This window comes from Chinchilla lanigera, unplaced genomic scaffold (genome assembly GCF_000276665.1).
Source record: "Chinchilla lanigera isolate Chin_1 unplaced genomic scaffold, ChiLan1.0 scaffold00006, whole genome shotgun sequence".
NCBI lineage: Eukaryota > Metazoa > Chordata > Mammalia > Rodentia > Chinchillidae > Chinchilla > Chinchilla lanigera.
Genome location: NW_004955407.1, coordinates 913020 through 936270, shown reverse-complemented (window position 1 = coordinate 936270; position 23251 = coordinate 913020). Strand labels below are relative to the sequence as shown.

The following is a 23251-nucleotide window of genomic DNA, read 5'->3' as shown; positions in this document are numbered from 1 at the left end:
AGTTCCTTTTGTCATTAATTTCCAATTTCATTGCACTGTGCTCAGATAATATGCACAGGATAATTTCAATTCTTTTGCATTTGGAAGGTATGCTCTATGGGCTAGAATGTGGTCTATTATAGGGAAAGATCCATGTGCAGCTGATAAAAATGTGTATTCTGATGTGGGGTGGAACAGTCTGTAGACATCTACTAAGTCCATTTGTTCACAGCTTTGGTTCAGATCTGTTATTTCCTTGCTAATTTTTTTGTCCAGTTGACCTATCTCTTTGTGTCAATGGGGTGTTGAGGTTCCCTGTTCAATAGTGTTATTAATTATGTGGGTTTTCATGCCTGTTAAGATTTGTCTTATATAATTTAGAGCTCCAATATTTGGTGCATACATGTTTATGATTGTTATCTCATCCTCTTGCAATTTTCCCCTGACTAGTATGTAGTGACCTTCTTTATCTCTTTTGATTGTTTTTGGTTTGAAGTTTACATTGTCTGCAAATAGAATAGCTACACCTGCTTTTTTTGTGGGTTCCTGCTGCATGGAGGATTGTTCTCCATCCTTTGACTTTTACTCTATGGATTTCCTTTTGTGTAAAATGTGTTTCCTGTATACAGCATATTGTTGGATTTTGTCTTGTAATCCACTCTGCCAATCGGTTTCTTTTGACTGGAGAATTGGGGCCATTTACATTTATAGTTACAACAGATATGTGTTGATTTATCATTGTCATGTTATTTACTTGCATTGGTATCCTACTTTTTCTACCTGTTTACTTGCTTGCTCTTGTTGACATTTCATTTCTACTGTTGTTCTTGCAATTGCAGTCAGATTTTTCTCTGTCTAGAATATCTTTTAGTACTCTTTGTAATGCTGGCTTGACACTCATGAAGTTCTTCAACTGTTCTTTGTTGTGAAAATATTTTATTTCTCCGTTGAATTTGAGGGATAGTTTGACAAGTACATCAGTCTTATTTGGAAGCTCTTCTGTCTCAGGACCTGTAATACTTTGCTCCAAGCTCTTCTCGATTGGATGGTTTGTGCTGAGAAGTCTGCCGTGATTCTGATGGGCTGTCCTTTATAGGTAATCTGTTGCTTTTCTCTAGCAGGTTTTAATATTTTTTTCTTTTGCTGGAGATCTGGGAACTTGATGATTATATGTCTGCGTGTAGTTTTATTTTGGTTGTGGTTTTTTGGAGTTGTATGTGTCTCATTTACCTGTGTATCAGGTTCTGTTTCCATGCTTGGGAAATTTTCTGCTATTATTTCTGCAAATATTTTCTTATGTCAGTTGTGTTGTCTCCTGCTGTTTCATTGACTGCTATAAGTCATATATTATTCCTCTTTGCCTCATCTTGCAGCTGTTGAATTGACTTTTCCTAGATCCTTTTTGATTTTAGGAGATCCTTTCTTTCACAATCGCGAGCTGCCATGCTGTCTTCAAAGTCTGAGATTCTATCTTCAGCTTCATTCAAGTGGTTTTGGCAGCTTTCAGTGGCAGCTTTGTTTTCCTGGAAGTCTCTTTGAATCTGGTTCATGAATTTTAAGTCCTTTCTATAGTTTTCATTTAACACTTCTGTCCCTTGCCTTTGTTCTTCTATTTTCTTATATGTTTCTTCTTCAGACTTTTTGAGCAGTTTGTTCATTATTATTGTCTTTTCAGTTTTTGCCTGAGAGATTATTTCTGATCTGATCTCTTCTATGGCCTTGTGGAGTTGTTTCTTTACTTCCATTGCAATCATTACAGCAATTTCAGGCATGTATTTTCCAAGTTCTCCTATGTCGATGTCTCCTGGGCTTGTTCTGAGTGGGGTGGAGTTCTGGGATTGTGCTTTAGTCCTTCTTTTTGTTATGTTTGCTACTGGATGCAGAAAGCTCAGTTTCCCTCTTCAGAGCTGCACAGCAAAGGCCACTAGTGTCCCTAGTTTTCCTGTTCGTCAGGTTTGCCCCTGCGTGACCTCTGAGAAGTGCTACTTAGTCTGGGGTTTTCAAGCAGTTGTTGATTTGTATCTAGTTATCCCCAGTCTCAGAAGTGGGCATTGGTGTCAGCTGATGGCTGACTGTCTCATCCAGCATCCCCTTGCAGTTCAGTGCAGGTGCATGGCCCAGACTCGGGTTGCACTGGTGTGACAATCCCCGTCCAGTGAACCTATGTCCCCAGGCAGTTCAGGGTACAGGCAAAACCCAGACACTATCTGCAGGGTCACCAGTTTGTGAACCACCTGATTCTGTGTCTCCAGTCAGTTCAGGACACATGCAGGAACCAGATGCAGGCCGGATGGGTAGCAATCACAGACTTCCAGTGCCTTCGACCTCCTAGTGGACCCGAGTGAAAGTAAAACAGGGACTCAAACCGTGGGACCAGCAGCTCTTGAAGCACTTGCTCACTCAGTGCAGGGCATGTGCAGGGAGCGGCCACACGTGCCACTCCCAGCTAGAGCAGTCCCTTGGGCTTCTGAGTGAGGACCTCCTGTCTGCTGCAAGTGCTGGGAAGGCAGAGACTCAGTCTGTAATGGTGGCAGATTCATGGGTCACCTGCTCTGCCCACAGCAAATAGATAGGGAATACCTGGCTCTCTCTGCAAGTTTCAGCTGGGAACTGTGGCGGTGAGAGTAAAGCATGGACTTGAACCCCGGGACCAGCAGCTCTTGGAGTCCTTGCTCACTTGGGGCAGGGTGTGCACGGGGAGGCTCCCTTTCAATTTAAAACACTGCAATCTTTGTTTGAGCCTCTCAATTTTTGCCCATTTGTTTGTTGCCCCTGATGGTCTCTTCTTTTGCTCGTCTGTTAAATGCTAACATTCCCCACATTTCTTCCTTTGCCTTCTTGTCACACACTCTAATTCTGTTCCATAGTTTTAAGTATCATTTGTAGATACTGATGCTCTTGTCTTTGTTTACAGCCAGTCTCTTCTTGCACCATGTCAAATCTCATAGCAACCTGCTTACGGCATCTGACCACCTGTACATCCTGGGAAACCTGTCCTCATTCCTTTCTTTACTAAGCTCCTGTTCTTCCAAGATCCAAACCCTTTTCTCCACCTTGGTGAGAGCTATTTTGTGTACTTGAAGTGCACTGTCTGTAAGATTTCTTATGGACATTTTTTTATTATTCAGGATCAAGTAATAGTCCTTAGGACAGGCATTTTCTCATCACCCATTCAAAAATAAAATTTGTTCCACTTACTCTGCTTTATGTCACTGCACCTTATGTTTTATGTATTAGATAATTCTTTACAAACACCTCGTTTATTTATATAATTGTTTTCTTGTTTATTGCCATTCTACCTACACTGGATTATAAGGGTTATGGGGTTGTGGATGTTCTTCCTAAACTGCATACCCACCACTCATAATAGTAGCTGGCATACAGCAGGCAATAAACATTTGATGAGTAAACTAGAAGTTTCAAGTTTAACCTGCCAAAGAAATTATTTTCCTTTGTATTTTGATGTGTTCATCCTCCCTTGCTCTTGTGTCATTATTCTAATGAACCCTTACTTACTCGTGCTTCCAAAACCCGCACCTTAGTGTGGCCCCCAGCCCTGACCCTAACACACTCAACTCTGCTGTTCAGCATTTCTTTTTTCTGTGCCTTCATGTCAGGCCCTAGCCCGTTTGTTCACTAAGCCTTTCGCTCTTGTTTGGACTTATTTAACAATCTCGTGATAAGTCTCCTTCATTTGGTATTCTACCTCATAGCTATTCTCCCACAATATTAGGAAACATAATCTTTAAAACAAAAGATGAGACAAAATCTTTATGACAACACAAAAAAAAACCTTTACTGTTGTACCACTTCTGCTTAAAGCCTTTCCAAGCTGACACTCATTTGCCCAAGCTGTACTTCAATCCAAGAACATGCAGAGTTGAGGCCCAGTGTTTCTCTCACTCTGAAACTTTAACTACATCAGAGTCTCTGAAACATTTCTAGTATCCTGTTGTACCAACATCATACTTACCAATTTGGGCCTATTTGGCTTTTAAAAACAATTCATTCTGTTTCTTTTGCATGGGCTACAAGATTCATAAAATAAATCGGAATAAAAAATTGAAAATAAAAAGTTGAAATGCTCTTCCTGATATCTTAATCTATTTAATAATATGCTCTTAACTTTATTTCTAAGGTGATTCATGATTCATAGTCTGTACTTTGAAGGGTGAGCTGTGGAGGACATTCTGCAATATCAGGCATTGGTCAATTAGGGCTGCTTCTGAGAGCAGTTCAGAACACAAGAGACCTTGCTGCCTGCCAAGAAGTCTGTTATCAAAATAACTGTCTAAGGCTTTTCCAGGCCAACTGGGAAACATAGTCACTGAGGTTGGGGAGACAAAGTAGGAAAATAAGAGTTGCTAAAATAGTCCTTTTCAAACAGGAATGAGAGCATGGAGAAAAACGAAAAAAGAATCTAATAGACGATGAGTGAGAAGTTAGAAAAATACAATTCCATGATCTTAGCATTTTTACTTTGATATTTCTCTTGTTATTAAATCATTAAAGAAGTTAGCTTTTTAAATCTACTTAATGGGTACTATAAGATTAACACATATAAAAAAACATTTATGATGCCTGCTTAGAAAAGTTTCAACAAAAAATGTAAATCATATGTGTATGTAATCCTAACATACACCATGAAGGGTGTTTTTCTTTGTTTGTCCTTGTTGTAATAATTTAAACACGTAATCAAATACCTTGTGAGTAAAAATAGTTTCTTGCAAGTCATTCTTAATACCGAGGCAAATATCTTGTCTTTGTATTTGACATATAATAATAGTGATTGGTAAGAAAGCATAAAACTTCAATATACTTTGGCTCTAAAGCTAACATTGTAAAGAATGGCTTCTCCATTGCTGGAGTAATTGGCCACTTCAGGAAGTCATTACTCTCTCACTCTTGCTTTGAGCAGAAGAAATAGCATCTGTAATGAGAAAGAAAGTTCTGTCCTCTTTTCAGCGGCCCCACGGGATGCTCATAATGCAGATCTCTGACTCTGCATGTTCTCTTTGCTTCCCCCACTCCTTATTTCTTTATATCTTTCTCTCCTAAATTCAAGTTTGGCATGGAGGAAACCAGTCTGCCTCACTGATTTTCCACCTCATAACTGAAATCAAAAGCACAACTGATTCACTGTAAGCACAATGTAGTACCCACAATTTTGCAGAAGCCACAAAGGTAGAAGTTGCGAAGATGGATTTTATTATCTCTAAAAGTTGTCTTATATTTTACACTTATAGTATTATGGAAAATGATGCCAAATATTCATTCAGTATATTGAAGTGTTGTATTTTTAAATTTAAATGACCTCCTACTATTGAATAGACACCTGTACATAATGAATCCCAGTTCCCCCAATACAGATCACAAATGTGAGCTTTCGGTTGTTTCATGAAGTTTTCTAAACGCAAACACAATAATTATTATTTCGGCAGAAGTTCTTTTCCCAAATTACCTGGGAAAGATTCCTTTATAAGAATAAATAGTGGACTTTGGTGATGTGGAAGAGTTGACATACCACTTGATGCCTGTGTAATCGGTTTTCTCCTATAGTAGAAACTCAGAACTGTCCCGCTGTCATCTACTTTACACAACAGACCGGCCAAGAGAGCATCCGTAACCAAAGAGTGCCTTCATAATTACTCCCACAGGACTATGCTTTCAGAACTTTTATTCACTGGCTTGAATCTGTTCGTTCATTGTTTGTATTTTCATCCCAAGTTATAACACTGTTTGTTCTCTATGTATTTATTTCTTCTGTTCCAATGGCTGCTTATTTACAAATAATTGGCTCAAACACAGTATGGCCTTTATATAGATGTGCTTTGTTTTTCATGGTATTAGGAAAAATGGATGATATCTAATTCAAAACACCTAAGGCCAATTACTAATTTTTTATTCATATTTTAGTATGATTTTAATCATCAACTATTGATTTGAGCAGCTATAACACATGTATTAATTCTTACATTAGTTATTCCACAGTTTCACATTGACATGTTCTTTCTCCTATGTTGATAATGAAGGTTCTTAACTACTGTTATATACTTTTTTAAACTCCAATTATGTCCATGCCACATGCCGTAAACATTGGAGATCCAAATGTTTACTTTCCGAGATTATAACTACCTACACAACTGTAGTTTGAGAAATTTTTATTCTTTCCTAATGAGGAACACGTACTGAGACTCAGTAACTTTCTGTTCACTAAGGGTCTTTATTCATCTCAGTTTTCATTATGTAAACATTCTCTTCTCCTTCAAATTATTTTCATGTCATGTAGATTTACCCTTAATCAGTAACAACAGGTTCTTACAAAGTTTATAACTTTGAACTATACTTTCCAATATTTGTCAAAATTCTTATTATTTGAAAATAATTCTTGGGATTCTACAAAACCATTTAGTCCTTCAATAAGTTAAGGAACTTGTTAGCTTTGGGTCAAGCATGACCATTATAATCTTACAAACATGAATGTAGACACTTCAGTATAATACAAGGGTTATTGGCAAGCTCCAGTATTTTCCTCCTTGTGATGAGGATATTAATAAGTACTATGTAGGGTTTTTGTGATGAAGAAATGAAGTAAATTTTGGGGCATCCTAAGTACTTAGTACTTTTGGGTTAGCTATATTTTTTAATACATGTGTAAAATAAGAGCTGTCAACTCTGCCTGAAGGTAGCAGGGAGTTGTCACAAGGAGGGTCACACCTAAAGCTATAGCTGATAAATAATTTTCTGAGGAAAAGGAGGCCAAAGCAATTCAGGAATATCAGGTGCAAAGACACTGAAGTACAACAGTGGGGAAGAAGAGGCTAAGGGATTGTAATAGTTGATACACTGTGTCACCTTGAGAAGTTTAGAATCTTAACTAAGTGACTCAGCAGGAGCCAGGGTCCTCACTTGGTAAACATCCTGAGATTATGGAAGAGGAGGGCACAGAGATGGTGTGGGCGGATAGCTGTCATACAATATAGAGGAGGAAGAGAGGCTTGTTGTCCCCTCTTCTGCTCCTGTTGCTTCTGCTGTCTTGAAGTGTTGCCCCTGTGCCATGCCACCCTACCTTGGAGCCAGCTGATTGTGGGCTGAAACTTCCACAGACTGTGAGCTAAATAAACCTTTCCTTCCTTAATTTTGGGAATCACATATTTTGTCTCAGCAACAAGAGAAAAGTAACTAAGACAGAAATGGAACCATACCTGGTTATAAGCAACTTGTAGCAATTATTGTTATTTATTCTTTTCTTTTTCAGTATTTGTTTCCTTTAACAATGAATTTTTAAGATAATGCAAAATCTAGAGGAATTATTCAAATATTTAGTCTACTATAAAGATATTAATGGTTTAACAAGTTTTAATTTTAGGCTTTACACAAGTTAGGGATAAATAGGCACAAGAATATAAGAATACAAAAGATATAAAGTACACATAATGCTGAATTTGAGGAATATCTACTTTGAAAATGTAAATTTCAGCTGTTCTATATTTACTTAATATAGAATAAATTATTTAAATGCTCTCAGGTAGGATTATTTAGGGAGTCTCTTTTGGAAAGTCAGTAATTGCTCACTGACTAATGTGTTTTGAAATCTGGTATTTGACATTATTTGAAAGAAACAAACTACATAAACATACACCTTTATATAAATGTATACTCAATATTTATTTAACAGAATTTATATTTGTAGGCAGAATGCAATTTGATAAGGTGAAAAAACTCTAAGCTAAAAATCCCACAATCCTACCATTAGTGAACTGCATGACTGTCACATAATTATTGTACTTTCCTGGACCCACACTCTTTTTTTTTTTTTTTTATCTTTTTGAGACAGGGCCTCGCCATGCAGTTCAGGCTGGCCTTGAGCTCACTTTGTCTCACCTAGGCTGGTCTCTCATGAAGATCCTCCTGCCTTAGCCTCCCAAGTGCTGGTATTACAGGAGTGCACCACCATGCCCAGCCCAATTTTTAAAATATGAACAAATTCATATAGTTTTTTCCCTGTGCAAGGATTAGAGATTTAGTTTTGTGGCTGTCAGCCTTTTCCAAGTAGGCAAATACTTAATGAAAAAAAAGCTTTTAGATAGAGCAATAACTTCAGAGAAGGATACAAAAATTCTGATTACAGATACTTACTAAAATATTTTAAAAGCATTACATAGGAAGGATAGTAATTTAACAATATGATCCTTATACAAAAGTAATATGTATTATTTTATGATATAATACAAAGGATTATATGACTTCTAGATGACTTCTGGAGTTTTACACTATGTCTACAGGTAGATCTGAATATTTTTATTAAACTATTAAAAATCTAAGGTTTAAATGTTTCAGCTGTAGCAATGTATTTATCTTTCTTTAGTAAATGCTATAGTCTTATTCACATTCAAAAACAGTTATCTAAATATTTCAAGATCACTCAGTATGTTCCTCTAATATTCGTGGACACAAGTTAGCACAGATCTATTTTTCTCTCTTTTCTAAATTCTCTTCTAAATTTTCTCTCTTTTCTAAATTCTTTTCTAAATTTTCTAAACAAATTTGCTCTCTTTTAGTACATTCCTGGTAGACATTATATTCATGAAGATAGAAAGTTAAAAGCTGGTAAAGTAGAACTTAATAAGCAATACAAGTGTATGGCTTGGTATCCTCAGATATTTTAATGAAACCTTTGTTCTTATGATCAAATAATATATCTGAAAACTACCATTAGCTATAGAGTTAATATGTGGATAATCACTCTTTATTCCTTATGATAAAGTACTCATTTTAATGCATTAATCTATCTTTGTGATTATAAATACTGAAATATGAATCTATAGCACTTGAGGCAATGTCTGAAATGTGACCTTATGCTTGCTCTCTTCGGTGGTAGTGTTCATTTAAGAATGTCCTGCAAAATACCCACATTCTTCTTGGTAAATAAGATCTTATGAACAAATTTTGGGGAAACATTGCAGTCAACAACTGAAGCAAATTCTGTTACTTTTGTCTCAGCATCAATCTGCCAGAAGAATCTGATTTTAGCACTACACTCATTTTTATTTGATATTTCATGGGACTGGATATATTGCACAGAAATATTTTGAGAAGCACAGATTTGTTTAAAAACAATTTACTTTTTAAAAAAATCTTGAAATAAAACAAATCAAAGGCTACAGCATATCTGACCACTGCTATGCAAAGTAACTTTCTGGAAAGGAAAAAGAGAGTACCATCACACACTTCTCATAAATTTTACCCTTTAAACACTATTCTTTAGAAGTGCAAAGGAAAATTCAAATTGAAGCAAAAAGTGTTCTGTAGTAGAAACAGTGGTAGAAAAAAAATTAGAAAAACTAGTAGGAATAAAGTTGTAATTTTACTGTAAGGTTTATTATATGATGGCTTGAAAAATTGGTAGTTGCTAATCAAAATAACTGCTATTTTCTAATAAGTTAGTCTGGAAGTTGAAGGGTGGAGATTGTTTTATACATGATTTTTTGTTTCCTTTTTAAAGAAAAAAAACTAACATAAGGAAATCCCTGAGAGTTTTCAAGGCTGATTTCTCTAAATGGGCTATTGCTTCTGAGTTATTTTTTCAATGTGTCATATAGTCTTTGTATAATTTATAAATGATAACAAAACAATCGGGACACATTCGTAAAAGCCCAGTGACACATACTTTGGGTAAATCTGAGGATTAGAATTAATTGTCTCTCTTTGTTCCAAGTTCTAAATCTTAGTAAATGATTCACTGCATGTCATTACAGCATAATATTTGCATGAAATCACAGCTTAGCAAGCATAATTTAACAGCAATTAAAAAGCTATTTAATCGTCATGCAAATTGGTATGAGGGCCCTTAAGTGAGAAGGGTGTTAGTATTTTTATTTTTTTTAAATATCCCCAGGGGAACAGTTATATACTTGTAGACACCCATAACATAATTAATAACATTCTTCCTACTTATGGAGGTGCAAGTGAATAATAATTCATGTTTTCCATTAGAAATCAGAGAAAAAGCCAACAATATTAAAATGTCATTCTGTAGGAAGACATCATTATGATAATAATGACTTTTCAGCTCCCAGGTACAAGTCTAGCTTGAAGGTAAAAAGCACATTTGTTCCTGTGCTAAGATTTATAATCTCCTCCATATTTTCACATCTGAAGACAGCAATTTCTATAACACTTCCAGAACATGAAACGGCATAAAGCAAGTCCCGCAGTAACCTCTTAAAAAAATTACCCATTGCAGTTCTATGTCTAGCTTTAGGAAGTACACATACAGGTGGCTGAGGTATTTACACCACAGGCTAGTGATGTCGATATCTGGCAAAAAGAAACAGGGAAATGCATAATAATAATTCTCAGTCTCTCAAAGTCAAGATGGGGGTCAAGTGGATTGATGATTAATATGGAGCTGCCCTAACTCTAAACAACAGATCCCGCTCTGCGTGCTCTGTTCTCATTCAACCATTTACCACATTCTGGCCAGAATGTTATTTTCAAAGCATATCACTTCCACACCCAAAATCCATTTCTTTTTCTGTACTGAGGAAAATTTCCAGATTCATTCCCATAAGTCCTAGCAGTCATAGTAGGAGCGGTATCCAGCAAATTCCTACTCCTTAAAACTCACAACATGCATCTTCCCTCTTTTCTCACAGTGCCTTTCTTCAGTTCTAGAACTATTTCAAGACTTTTCTTGCCTAAAACCCACACAATTTTGACCTAAAAATTGTTCCTATCCTTCCGCACATCTTCTTTATCATTTCCACAAGGCTTTCTCAAAATGTTACTGAAAAAGCAGGGATCCTGCTGATAGGTTTTATTTCTTCTCCTCCTGTCTTTAAGATTCATGATTGTATTTATTACAATTTGTATTTATTTACCTAATATGTGTGTACATAAGTATTCCATGGAATATAAGTTACAGAATAACCTGCCACACTTACCACTGTGTGCCCCAGATCTAGCAACTACATATTAATCACTAAATAAAACATTTAATGAATGAAACAATGTAGATTGAAATCCAAAACAGGCTTACATCAAAACTTGAGTTTCTTTCTACGAGGAATATTGCAGAGGAACTCCTTCCCACTCTTTAAGCAGATTCTCATAGAAACTGAAATTTAGAGAACTTGTTCAGATTTCTTAGGATGGAACCTTCTACATTACAGCAGGGATGTTATTGGATCAGCCATTTGTACAATGAGTTATTTTCAAAACGTCTGTTGATAAGCTTTCATTTCATAGTCTATGAATTCTTTGATATTTTGTAAATAGTATTTAGCATCAAAATAGTGCTGGCACCAATTTAGTCCTCCACATGATACTTGTTCCACGACTGATAAAATGCTGAGTTTTGAAGGACTCACAGAAGGGTAAAGGAGTAATGTTAAGAGAAGCATGGACTGAGGAAATGCTATTTTGCTTTTTGCAGTGTGCTTTGTGTAGAGAACTAGTGAGGAGGAAGGTGGTTACTGACTCCTTTGGAAAAATTGGTTTCAGCAACCTTGTCAACAAATAAAAGGGTCGTGCAGGTTTCTCTTAGGGACATCTTTCCCCTTAAGGTCACTGTTACTCCACTTAGGGAAGTTAATGTACATCCTCCTCCAGTGGCCGTGCCTTGTGTATGGCCCTTTCCAACCATGTACTGCTCTCATGTCCTCAGATGTCAAGGCCTTAGTAAAAAGGCTTTTGCTTCTTCCAATGTCTATTTTTCCTCTTCCTCCAAATTGTCACTTTAAATATATGGTCAATTCATGAACTTTGGGAAACAGAACCTGAATGATCTTCAGAGATAAGGAATTTGGGGTTTATCTACACAGCAATCTTAGTATGAAGAATAAAAGACTGAACAGTGTATCTCTCACCATGCACTAAACAAAAATCAAAATGAATCAAAAATACAAACATTAAAACAGAAATACTAAATCTGCTGGAAGAGAGAACAGAGAGAATTCTTGAAGACATAGGTGTACATGAACAAAATCCCAGTTGCACAGGAAATATTACGATGCATCAACAACCTCATCTTATTAAAAGGCTTTTGCCCAGCAAAAGATATCACCAACAGAGTGAAAAGACAACCCACCAAGTGGGAAAAAATTTTTGCCAACTGTTCCTCAGACAAAGCACTTATATCTAGAACATATAAAGAACTGAAAAAAAATCAGGCTGCCTAAATTTAAAGACCCATTCCACAAATGGGCATCTGAAATGAATATATACTTCTCAGATGAAGAAATAAAAATGGCAAATAAATATATGAGAAAATGTTCAATATCACTGGTCATTGAAGAGATGCAAATTAGAAAAATTCTGAGAGTCCATATCACCCCAGAAAGAATAGTTATCATCAAGAAATAAACCAATAAGCAATGCTGGAGGGGCTGTGGGAAAAAAGAACCCTTCTGCACTTTTGGTGGTAGTGAAGACTGGTACAACCACTGTGGAAATCAGTCTGGAGATTCCTCAGTGAACTGGGACTAGAGGTCCCATTTGTCATAGCTATTCCCTTTCTGAGTAACTTCCTGAAAGAATTAAAAGCATCATACCACAGCACACCCATGTTTATAGTGTCACAATTTGTAATAGCTAAATCTTGAAAACAATCCAAATGCCCGTCAACAAATGAATGAATAAAGAAGATTTTTTTATATACAATGAAATACTACTCAACTTTAAAGAAGAGTAAACTTGAGACATTTCTGGGTAAATGGATGCACCTTGAGACCATACTCTTAAGTGAAATAAATTGAACACATATATGTAAATATCACTTTATCTCTCTGGTGTGAGAAACTGAAATTATAAATAAGAACAAAATGAGTAACACATATTGTGAAATATGAAGAAATTGTTCAATAGGAAAAGGAACAAGGAAGGGGGAGGGAGACAGGAAGGAAAGGAAAAGAAAAAAATGAGAAAAGATGGATAAATGGAAAAAAATCTTTGTAAATAAGAAGAGGACAATGGGTTGAAGGAAGAGCAATAGGAAAAAAAGAGGAACCAAGATATATCATGTACAGGTACAAATTCCCTATGATGAATATGAGATCTATATATCCCCAATAAACTTAATCTTAAAAAAAGAAAATGGTACTGTGACCATTAATAATTATAGTTATCGTATAACTTTAAACATATATATATATATATATATATATATATATATTTCAGTCAACAAATTTAAGAAATTAAGTTAATGTGTATTTTGGAGATCTGCTAGCATTGACATCAAATATTGGAATTCATACACCCCAAAGTTAGGATACAGACACTTCTCACTTAAAAATTCCTTTCTCTCCAGACTTAATTATATATCTTTACTTTAATTTTATGTCTTTATCATTTTGTGTCTATAATTTAATGCTGTAGTTCCTTGGAAAAGCTCACATTAGCATGAAAATATGTACTGGTATGGTTTTCCCGTTAGCATTCTAGATGCATTGTTCTATACATGTGCCTTTTCTAATTGCTTTTCCGTAGGACCGCCTTCAGCTCCTAGGAATGTGGTTTTTAACATCAATGAAACAGCCCTCATTTTGGAATGGAGCCCACCAAGTGACACAGGGGGGAGGAAAGATCTAACATACAGCGTCATCTGTAAGAAATGTGGCTTGGACCCGAGGCAGTGTGAGGACTGCGGTGGAGGACTCCGCTTTATCCCAAGACACACTGGCCTGATCAACAATTCTGTAATAGTACTTGACTTCGTGTCTCACGTGAATTACACCTTTGAAATTGAAGCCATGAATGGAGTTTCTGAATTGAGTTTTTCTCCCAAGCCATTCACAGCTATTACAGTGACCACGGATCACAATGGTAAGTTCCACTGCTGTTCTCTCAAACAAGACTCTTAATTCCTTTTCGTGTGCAGTATCCCTGATGGCCTTATACTCACTGTAGGTGCAGTGCCACCGTATATGCTAGACACTACACACATTTGCTGGTGGTTGTTTGGTTCCTTCCCAAGATGCAGAAAGATTTTTGATATTATAACTTCATATCTGCATTATTAAATCATTCTAACATTCCCTTTGTAAAACAGTTATTCAACAGTCTTAAAAATCTGATAAATTAAGTTAAATGTTCCTTTTATACTACTATAAATTAGTATTGCAATATAGTCTGACATAAACACTCATGACTTTTATAAGTACATACTCTCTTTAATTCACTTATAACATAATTATATTACAAAACACAGTACAGGAAAAGCTTCAGTGATTTAAAACACCTTAAAAGAAGTGTTCATAAATAATATGACACACATGATTGTTTTACAGCAAAAGGCATTATAAGTGACACATATGTATGATACAAATTTATAAAGACAAATCTAGTTTTAAATACTGTATGTGATTTCGTTCAGGGCCCTGCCTTCTTGGATATAGATCTCCATCTTCTCTGTGTCTTAACATGGTCTTTCCTCATTGTGAATAATCTCCCAATGTGCTGTTCTTATGAGGCCCTCTGTACTTGAAGCTCTCAAGTTAGGGAATCACATACATGAAAATGTAAATTTTCCAGGCCTGGATAATATTATAAAATAATGCAATCTGTGGATATATCACTTATTCTTCCATATTCAAAAAGGTCAGAGCCTAGTATTGAAATCCAAAGGAGTTTATAAAAGGTGGAATGTTCTAGAACCACATGTTCTGTTACCATGTGTACCAGCCATAATAAGGGAATTTTATAATTTCATTTTGAGGAAAGGATTTTCTATCACTTCACTTGTAGCATCAGTCGGAATTTTCTTTCCATTGACTGAGAAGCATTTCCCATAGTTATACAGTAACACATCTCAATTTCATTGGACTGAAGGGACCACAGAAAAATGATTTGTCTTATCATTTATAGGTCACATATCATTAATTTATACTAGTAGAAAATAAGGGTTATTCATACATTTTCAATGTATTAAACATCTTTTTGAGTATATTCTTCGTGTACAATACTGAGTAAACTCTTTCAACCTTGAAGTCCTGTGGAGAGCCTGAAAGTAAACAATTTTTAAAATATGTGATGAGTACTGCGTATGCCCAGATAAGCAGCCCAGGGCACTGCGATTGCGGAAGCATGAGGGTGAATCTGCCCATGTCAGTAACCCTTAAATTAAGTTCTCTTCCGTGGAATGAGTAGAATGTTCTTAGGCAAAATAAACTCAGGAGAAAGGAACGAATTCTGAATAGAAAAAAACAAATAAAGATTGAGAACCTGAGTGGTAAGGGAGTAAGGATGCGTGTTATGGTATTTCACAGAGGTCCAGCAGGATTCTGGGAAGGAACTGAAGAGTTCATCTACAATGTGGAAATATGAGTGGGTATCTTTAAGTAGCTGAAGAAAGTTAGGAAATCATCCACTTATCAGAACATGTTGATATATCATCACAGTGAGAAGTAGGGAAAAGAAAACAGAATAACATTGTTCATGAGGTTGCACTTGTATTATAAGTACAGAAATACAATATTGGAAACTAAAAAATATAGGTAAGTGTGTTGTTAATACTGCTGTCTTGTGTACACAGTGTACAACACAAAGTTAGGAAGTTTGCACTCATTTTCCCTTCTTTCAAGTACTTGTACCTCTATTCTCATATTTAAGAAATAAAAAAAAAATCAAACAACTCTGACTTAATTGTGTGCCCTCTGTTTACAATTAAACAAATGTAAATTTTAGAAAGGTCTTTCTTAATCACTTAGAAACATTTAGCTATAGTTACAAGAAATGTTCCTTGATTATTCTGATTCTAGTTGGGTAAATAAGATTATAAAGTTAAGACTATGTCTCTCATAATTAGAAATCTTTGCTATAAATCCTAATTAACTAACTTGCTCAATCCCTAAGAGCTATATTTGCAGTGTTGTTTTTTCATAGTTTATTTAAATGGTTCTGAAAGGTGTTTCATTTAGAGAGCAAAACAAGAAAGCAACACTGAGAAAATGTTTGGTTTTAACTTTCACTGCATAATAAAAAAGCTAAGATGTATAGTTCAGTAAAGAGTAATTATTGAGATAGTAAATAGTGAAGGAAAATGTTAATCATGGGTAGTCAATCTTAAACAAATTGTGTTTGTAGAAATCATGATGTGTAAAACACTTTAAAGACCGCATTCAAAGTAAAAGACATGCTAAATTACAAAGCTGTTCTGCTGATATTTGCTAATGGGGCTTTTAAGCAATTATTGTCAAAAGCAAGCTGTCCGATCAGTTGCTTCTTAAGTATACATTCAGCAACCCTGTTTTTGCCCTGGAGTGACTATTCTGTACAGTTTTGCATTTGGCTCTGATTTTGATTACAGATTTCATATATTTACTCTGGCAGAAATAATTGATTAATCTGACCTTGAAAATAGATTTTAATCAACAAAAGTCTCCATATGTTACTTATAAGTTCAAGATATCTTTTGATCTCTCATTCAATGCAATGTGGAAATACAGGTTATTTAAAGTGCCAAACTTTAGAGTAGGAAATTTCTAGAGTAGGAAATTAGAGCACTGTAGGCCTTCACTCATTTTTATATCTACATATTAATATATTTCAGCTCAGAGTATCTCTCACAGTCTTCCTTGTTTTCAAAAACTCTTAACAGTAGCCATTCTTCTTTTCTAAGAGCTGTGCAGCTGTATTCAAAGTAAAAATACAACAGTATGACTGTTTTAAATGTTTACTAGTAATACCCTGAATACAAGCAAAAGAATGTGCTTTTTAAAACAAATACTAACTATGATTTTATCTAAGAAAGAGATGCTGTACTATTTACACTTTTCATATCTTGTATATATAAGCAAATAGCATATTCAAAAGCTACAGGCATCTAACATTGATATATAAAATTTTCCTATCTCCTCAGGAAAAGTATTACTCCACTAAAAAGTATACTGACTAATTTATTTGCAGAAGTATTACTCCACTAAAAAGTGTCCTGACTATTTATTTATTAATTGAAATGCCAGTCTAGTTAATCACTAGTAAAAAAAATACCTTTATGGTCCCACCAAATATTAAATTATAGTACAGTCTAGGTAATTATAATTTTTTAACTCCTCAAAAACATCTAATTTATTTCCAAGTCTAGCATCTTTTGATGCCGTGCATCATCTGAGTGACTGAATAATGCAGAAAAGTGGGTTGGGCCTTAGAAATTAATGACTTGAGTGTTGGCCTGTGATTCAGCTCCTCATCAGCAGGTATAAAATTGAACAACTCTCCCCAAATGATTACGTATTATTTTCCATGTGCTACTATCTCACTGGACCAGAATCATACTTTTAGTAATTTGCCTTCCCTCTGTATGTGAGCTACTTAAAAGCAAGCATGACCTGTTAATTTGAAAAATGTCTTAAATGTAAATATAAAAGCACTTAACTCCTGTGCACAACCCCACCTACACTGCCTGTAATGCTAAATCTCTGTGGACTGTTGAATGGAAATTGGAGATGGATGCTGCAAACCTTAATACATCCATGGAATTCATTCAAACATGTGAAATTAATATTCAGCATCTGCCAGAAATTATTTTTAGTGCTAAGTGTGTAACACTGCAAGTGAAAACTAGAAATGGTCAGTGTCTCTGTTTTCATAGACGTTATACTTTAGTGTCAAACAGTAGTGTGTCCCAGAAGACATACTAAGTGGAGTAAGAGTTTTGAAAGTTAATGGAAAAGGGAAGGTTGTATGAGAAAAACCAAAAATGCTTCTCTTGATAATGTGACATTTAAATAGATCATGAATTTAAAGGAAAACTCTGTGAGTTTGTAAAGGAAGACTTCTAGACCATGGGTATAAAAAGAGCAAAGCCTTAAATTCAAGGAGGAATGTGTCTGGAAAGTAACAGGAAAGTAGTACTGCATATGCAGTTTTGGAATAGACCACATTTCATGCTCAGTAAATCTTCTGATGCTATAGGTAGAACATGTGCAACAAAAGGTTTTCTTCAACACTAAACCATCCTTTCACAGCACTCATTTTTTTCCTAAGTGAGCGTACATTGCTAGAGAACTGTTTTTAATCCTAAACTTAATTTTGGGCAATTGACTTTTAAAATCATCAACTGTTTTCTCTGTGCACTTCTCATGTGCACATTTTTTTAAGGAAAGATGCCTACGTATTTTCTTTACCAAAGAATTATAACATCTTATTGCTCTTTCAGTTTCTCTACCAATACACCAACAATTTTAATGGCCTTAACTTGTAAAAATTAAAAAATAGTGTCAGTCTTTAAGTAGCAAAATACTTTAAAACATTAAAATGAGCCTTGATAGCTGACGTTTAAATTTAAAAGTGTTTATGATCCTGTTCTGCATAATATGTATCACTGATTTCAGGCTCTATTTTACAGATAAGTACCTGGCAAACTGTTTAGCCCAACTTCTGTACAACTTGATGTTTTGAAAATGGAGACCAATATGATTTGATTAACTAAACTGCCTACAAAACGAACCAATTAATTTGAACAAATGATTCACATGTAATTACTATGAAACAATTTTTAAGAAAATATTTTGTAAAAGCCTCTATTTTTGAAGTAAAAATTAATAAGAATTGAAAACTCATTAATACATAAAAATAAAGCAAAGTGTTTTCAAAGATTATTGTGATCACTATTGAAATATGATATTACTTTATATCAAATTTAATTGTAATGATTGCAAACTAAGTTTTGACCTTTTGAAATTTTATTTTAAAAACAGAAACACAATAAAGAATACAGAATTTCAAAATAAGATAATAGGAAACTAACAATGGTTAACATATTGCATATTGTTATCTTCAAAGTAGTTGTTCACATATAGCTCAGATATACGTATGCAAAATTGATCAAACAGTAAAAGCACAAACCATTCTTTAGCTTTGACCTTTTGATCAAAGTGAAATTCCATAATGTATCTGTAGATTAAGTGGTGTTTCTTTCTTCCATGTATTCTTCAACCCTTTTCTATTTGGTTTGGATTCTAAAACAGTCAGATCAAACTACATAAGTTGTGATGTCCAGAGAAAAATGAAAATGCAGGAGAAGGGACCATAATGAGGTACTGGAATATAAAGCTCTCTCCTTTTGTCATCTCTCTCTCTCTGAGCTTGACATGGCAATTTCTATTTTCCATTTAATGCCCTTCTAGGTAAACAAAAAGTAAAACTTCAAATTCAATTGAAATTTTAAAAATGTCTTAAGTGTAAATATAATACCACCTTAACTCATATGTAAACTCATCAAAATTACACAATTTATTTTTTCTGTAGTCACTTTCATCCTGATCCCCAGTTCCCACTGGTGTCTCAAGAAGCCTGGAACAGAGAAATATAAGCAAAACTCAGAAAGACCAAAAGGGGAAAGAGAGGGTCCCTGAGACATGGAGCCCAACAAACACTCCTCCTGCACCACAGATATTTCAGCCGGAGAAGGAAGACATTCCCAGGCCTCGGGGTGGGGAAGGACTCATGACTCCATTTGTTTTCCCAACTTACAACCCAAGACCCCAGTGATCCTTAAACTGTTTTCTTGAAAACTGCCATCTAGCTGCATGAGTTGGGTGAGACTTGTGCCTACTAAGATACAGCATCTGCAGAGTAGAAACAGTCCTCCTAACCCACACATGTTCTTGAACAGGTCAGTCTAGCAGATTCAGAGCCATCCCAGGGTGCCTGGATTTCCCACCGGAAACAGGTGGCAACCTAAGAACGTTGTCCTCTTCCTCTGAGGCAATACGTTCACCTAACTCCAGTGGAGTGTGGCACTGCTCGTGGGGTGGGGCTGAGACTGGAGGACCACATGGCTGAGGAGGGGGCTCCAGGAAAAACCACGCGCACCCCCTGGGTGTGCTGACGAGGCTCAAGGCTGTACCCTGATGGGGCCCTGGCTTCAAGCTCCTGGTTTATATTCTATTAAACCTCACTCAGTCCTGAGTACAAAGATAAACATTCAAAGGCTTTCAGGATGACAATATCTGAGCATTAAACCTACATAGGACGTGGTAGCTGTGTAACTGCACACGTCATGAAGCCAGCCTCCAAAACAGTTTACAAAAATGAAGTCATTGTTTTTCCAATTAATTTCTGTATATTGCTGAGCAAACAAATACCGTCAGTGACTATGACATATGCCACATAGTGGGAAAAAATGCTTGCTTTAGTGTTGGAAACACGGTGCCATTCTGGGGCAGCTAACAGTCTTTTTATTCTCCAAGATTTACAAGTGAGAGCTTGCTTAAGTAAAACAGACTAAATATAAATATATACATTTATATATATATTTATATAAATTTATTTAAACACTAAATATATATTTATATATTTAGTGTTTAAATAAATTTATTTATGTATAAATATATATAAATGTTTCAATATGTATTTTCAACTGAGTACTGCAATGTAGTACACAAGTCCTTAAAGTGTGTGTAAAGTAGTACATGATTAACCACTGACATGACAGGCGGTAACTGCTGGCATTTCACTTATGTGTTTTTGTGAAAGAATGCCTAGTTGTTTGAGCACATGCTTATTCTGTTAGGTGGTGAGTGAGGCTTTTAGTAATGAAAGACTAAAAACAACAGAAATAGAAAGATTACTAACATAATTTGTCTCATGCTGTCCTAAACATTTTGACATTTATTAGACTTAGGAATAGTTTTTAATTATTGACACCTTGATGTTCAGCTATGTGTTTATTGTTAAAATATTCCCTAACATAGAAAAATATTTTTTACCCTCAAAATTAATACATAATTCATTGAAATTATTTGTGTTCATTCATTTAGATGTGATTCAGCTTACGTGTTTAATCTTCCATTAGGTGAATAGGAAAGTACTTTTTTGTTTTTTCATTTTGTTTTGTTTGTCTTTTTGAGACAGGGTCTTGTTATACTATTCACACTGTCCTTGAGTTTACTTTGTAGCCCAGGCTGGCCTCGAACTTGTAACAATCCTCTTTCCTCAGCCTCCCAACTGCGGGAATTACAGGTGTGTGCCACCACACCTGGCTAGGAAAGTACTTGTTAATCCCTTCACTTTAGTTTTAAAAGTTATTTACTCTCCTCCTGAATCACTAAAGCTCTAAAATATGTATTAATCCTTATTTTATAGTGTTAAGTGAATGAATGTCCATTTATTTCAACTTCCCACTTCAAGGTTTTTTATACAAAGTGGATAATTGACTGATGTCTACCTAAGACCTCAGGTTTTATCCTAATAACTATATTTAATAATTAAATTCTGTCTCATAATTTGATATTTTAAAGTTTTTGTCACTGTTTATAAACATAAAAAAGGGTTCATCAGTTATAGATAGGAATTGCACAACTAAACCAATAGAAATCAGGAAGAGCTTTCTCATTCTGGCTTTATGAGAATAAATGTTTAATGTGTCATCAGTTTTGAATATTTAAAATGTTAAACTACTGTTTTTATTTAGCTCTTTTACAAAATTTGAGATATTTCTATTAGGAATAATTAAACACTATTTGACATACTACTAAATTAAATATTTAAACAAATTATAAGGAATGTGCAAAATTAATTCCTAAAATAAATGATTTTTTCATCCTCCAAGTTTTATTAAACTAACTTCTGCCAGCTCGTATGAGTTTTACACTTTCCTTGTCAGGCAATGAATATTGTATGCTTGAAAGAATTTCAAAGAAATGTGGAACTCAGCTACCAGGCCTCAGTTGGGTGCACATATATGCTCCTCAAATAAATATTTTTTTCAAATATATCTAGAACTATTTGCAATCCTCTTATATCATTTAACTAACTTTTAAATGTGGCTTGTATATCCTTCCTGCTCTTAGTAGAAATATTAGGCTCTTTAAAAGGTAAATAGAAAAAAAAACTACACCGTAGGAAATGAAAGTTCACCCCCTCTAGAGCATCACTTTTCGAAGACAGGAAAACCATTAGTAGAACATTCCCATTGTATCCTTCCCACATATTTCCTGTTTGTACATTTATCATCCACAATCCAACTTCACCCCCTTTCCTCCAATGGTGTATTTCTGGTATACTGGGTAAGTGTTATGGATGAACGGTCATAAATCTTAAAGGGGCCACCAGAAGAGACAATATATCAGATTAAGTACTCTTCAAGAGGTAGATCTTGCATGTATTTTGAAGATAATCAGAGAGCCATGCAGTCGTTAACTGTTGGGCCCCAAAGGAGAAGCATCCTCTTCAGAGAATGAGAATCAGGAAATTAATAAGACTCTTTTCAAAATTTAAATGTTTGTACCATGGTTATTTTGGTAATAGTAACGGTGCCTCCAGGGAAAATTGTGGCGGGGGAGAACCTGTGACCTTAAATAGTGTGCAGTTCTGATAATAGACACTGAGTTCCTATTTTCTCTTACAACTCAACTTGTTAATATTCATCCTGGATCCTCAAAATGGTGAACGGCTTATTCTATGAAAATTATTCATTCTTTAAAAACATTTGCATGCAGTCATAATTGATATTCTATGTTAAAATATTACAAGGTCTATATCTTCTCTCATATAACAAATCTAAACCTAATACAGATATGCCAAAATATGTAACACATTTTGAAGTATTTATATACTTCAAATACTTTAAGTACTTTAAATGATCCAGCTGAGGGTCTGGATCCCACAAAAACATCCTGCATGAGTCCAGCTGAAGTCCTAGAGTCCATAACAATGCCTCATGCAGGCCTGTTTCATGAAACTGCTGGGAAGGCTCAAAGGTCAGTAGTGGAAGCTAGAAAGTCTGTGCCAGTGGGATGAAGGATCTGTGCTAGCAGGTTGAGGGATCTGCACTGAAGCCAGGAAGCGATGCTCAAGTAAGAACCAGAGCTCCCCCAAAAAGCAGCACAGCCATCCTCAGCTACAGTAAGGTCCCAAGCTCCTCCAATGATGAGGAGAGCCGAGTTCCCATCAGGAAGTCAATGCAACAAGCTTCTCCAGGAGACTGGCAGTGCCCCATCTTCCCCTCTGGAGACAGGAAATGATGCTCAAAGTGAGGACCAGAGCTCCCCCACAGTGAACTGAAGCCATACGTCAGTGAAAGTGAGATCCCGAGCTCCTCTTCCGAAGAGTATAGCCAAGATCATCAGGAAAGCCAGCATGATAGGTCGTCCAGCAGAATTTCCCAAGAAAACCAGCAGCTCCCTAACAGTTTCCCCCAGATCCCAACAGTTTCTCTTCTTCTTCTCCAGTTCTGCCTCTTATGCTGCCAGCAACAACCCTCAGGTGGGCCTGCCACACACAGCACCATGCTGGCTCAGTTCACCTGGGTGCTACAAGTTGACCACCA

The 23251-nt window shown here is 35.6% G+C and overlaps 1 protein-coding gene across 4 annotated transcripts in view; it reads left to right on the top strand.

The window, feature by feature from the left end:
- Epha6 (EPH receptor A6) overlaps positions 1-23251 on the top strand; it is an 822128-nt gene that overhangs the window by 284272 nt on the left and 514605 nt on the right. For all 4 annotated transcript variants that reach the window (XM_013503527.1, XM_005375499.2, XM_005375500.2 and 1 more), the window contains exon 5: positions 13468-13803. In XM_013503527.1, coding sequence (XP_013358981.1) covers positions 13468-13803 — 336 coding nt within the window. The remainder of the gene's footprint in view (positions 1-13467; positions 13804-23251) is intronic.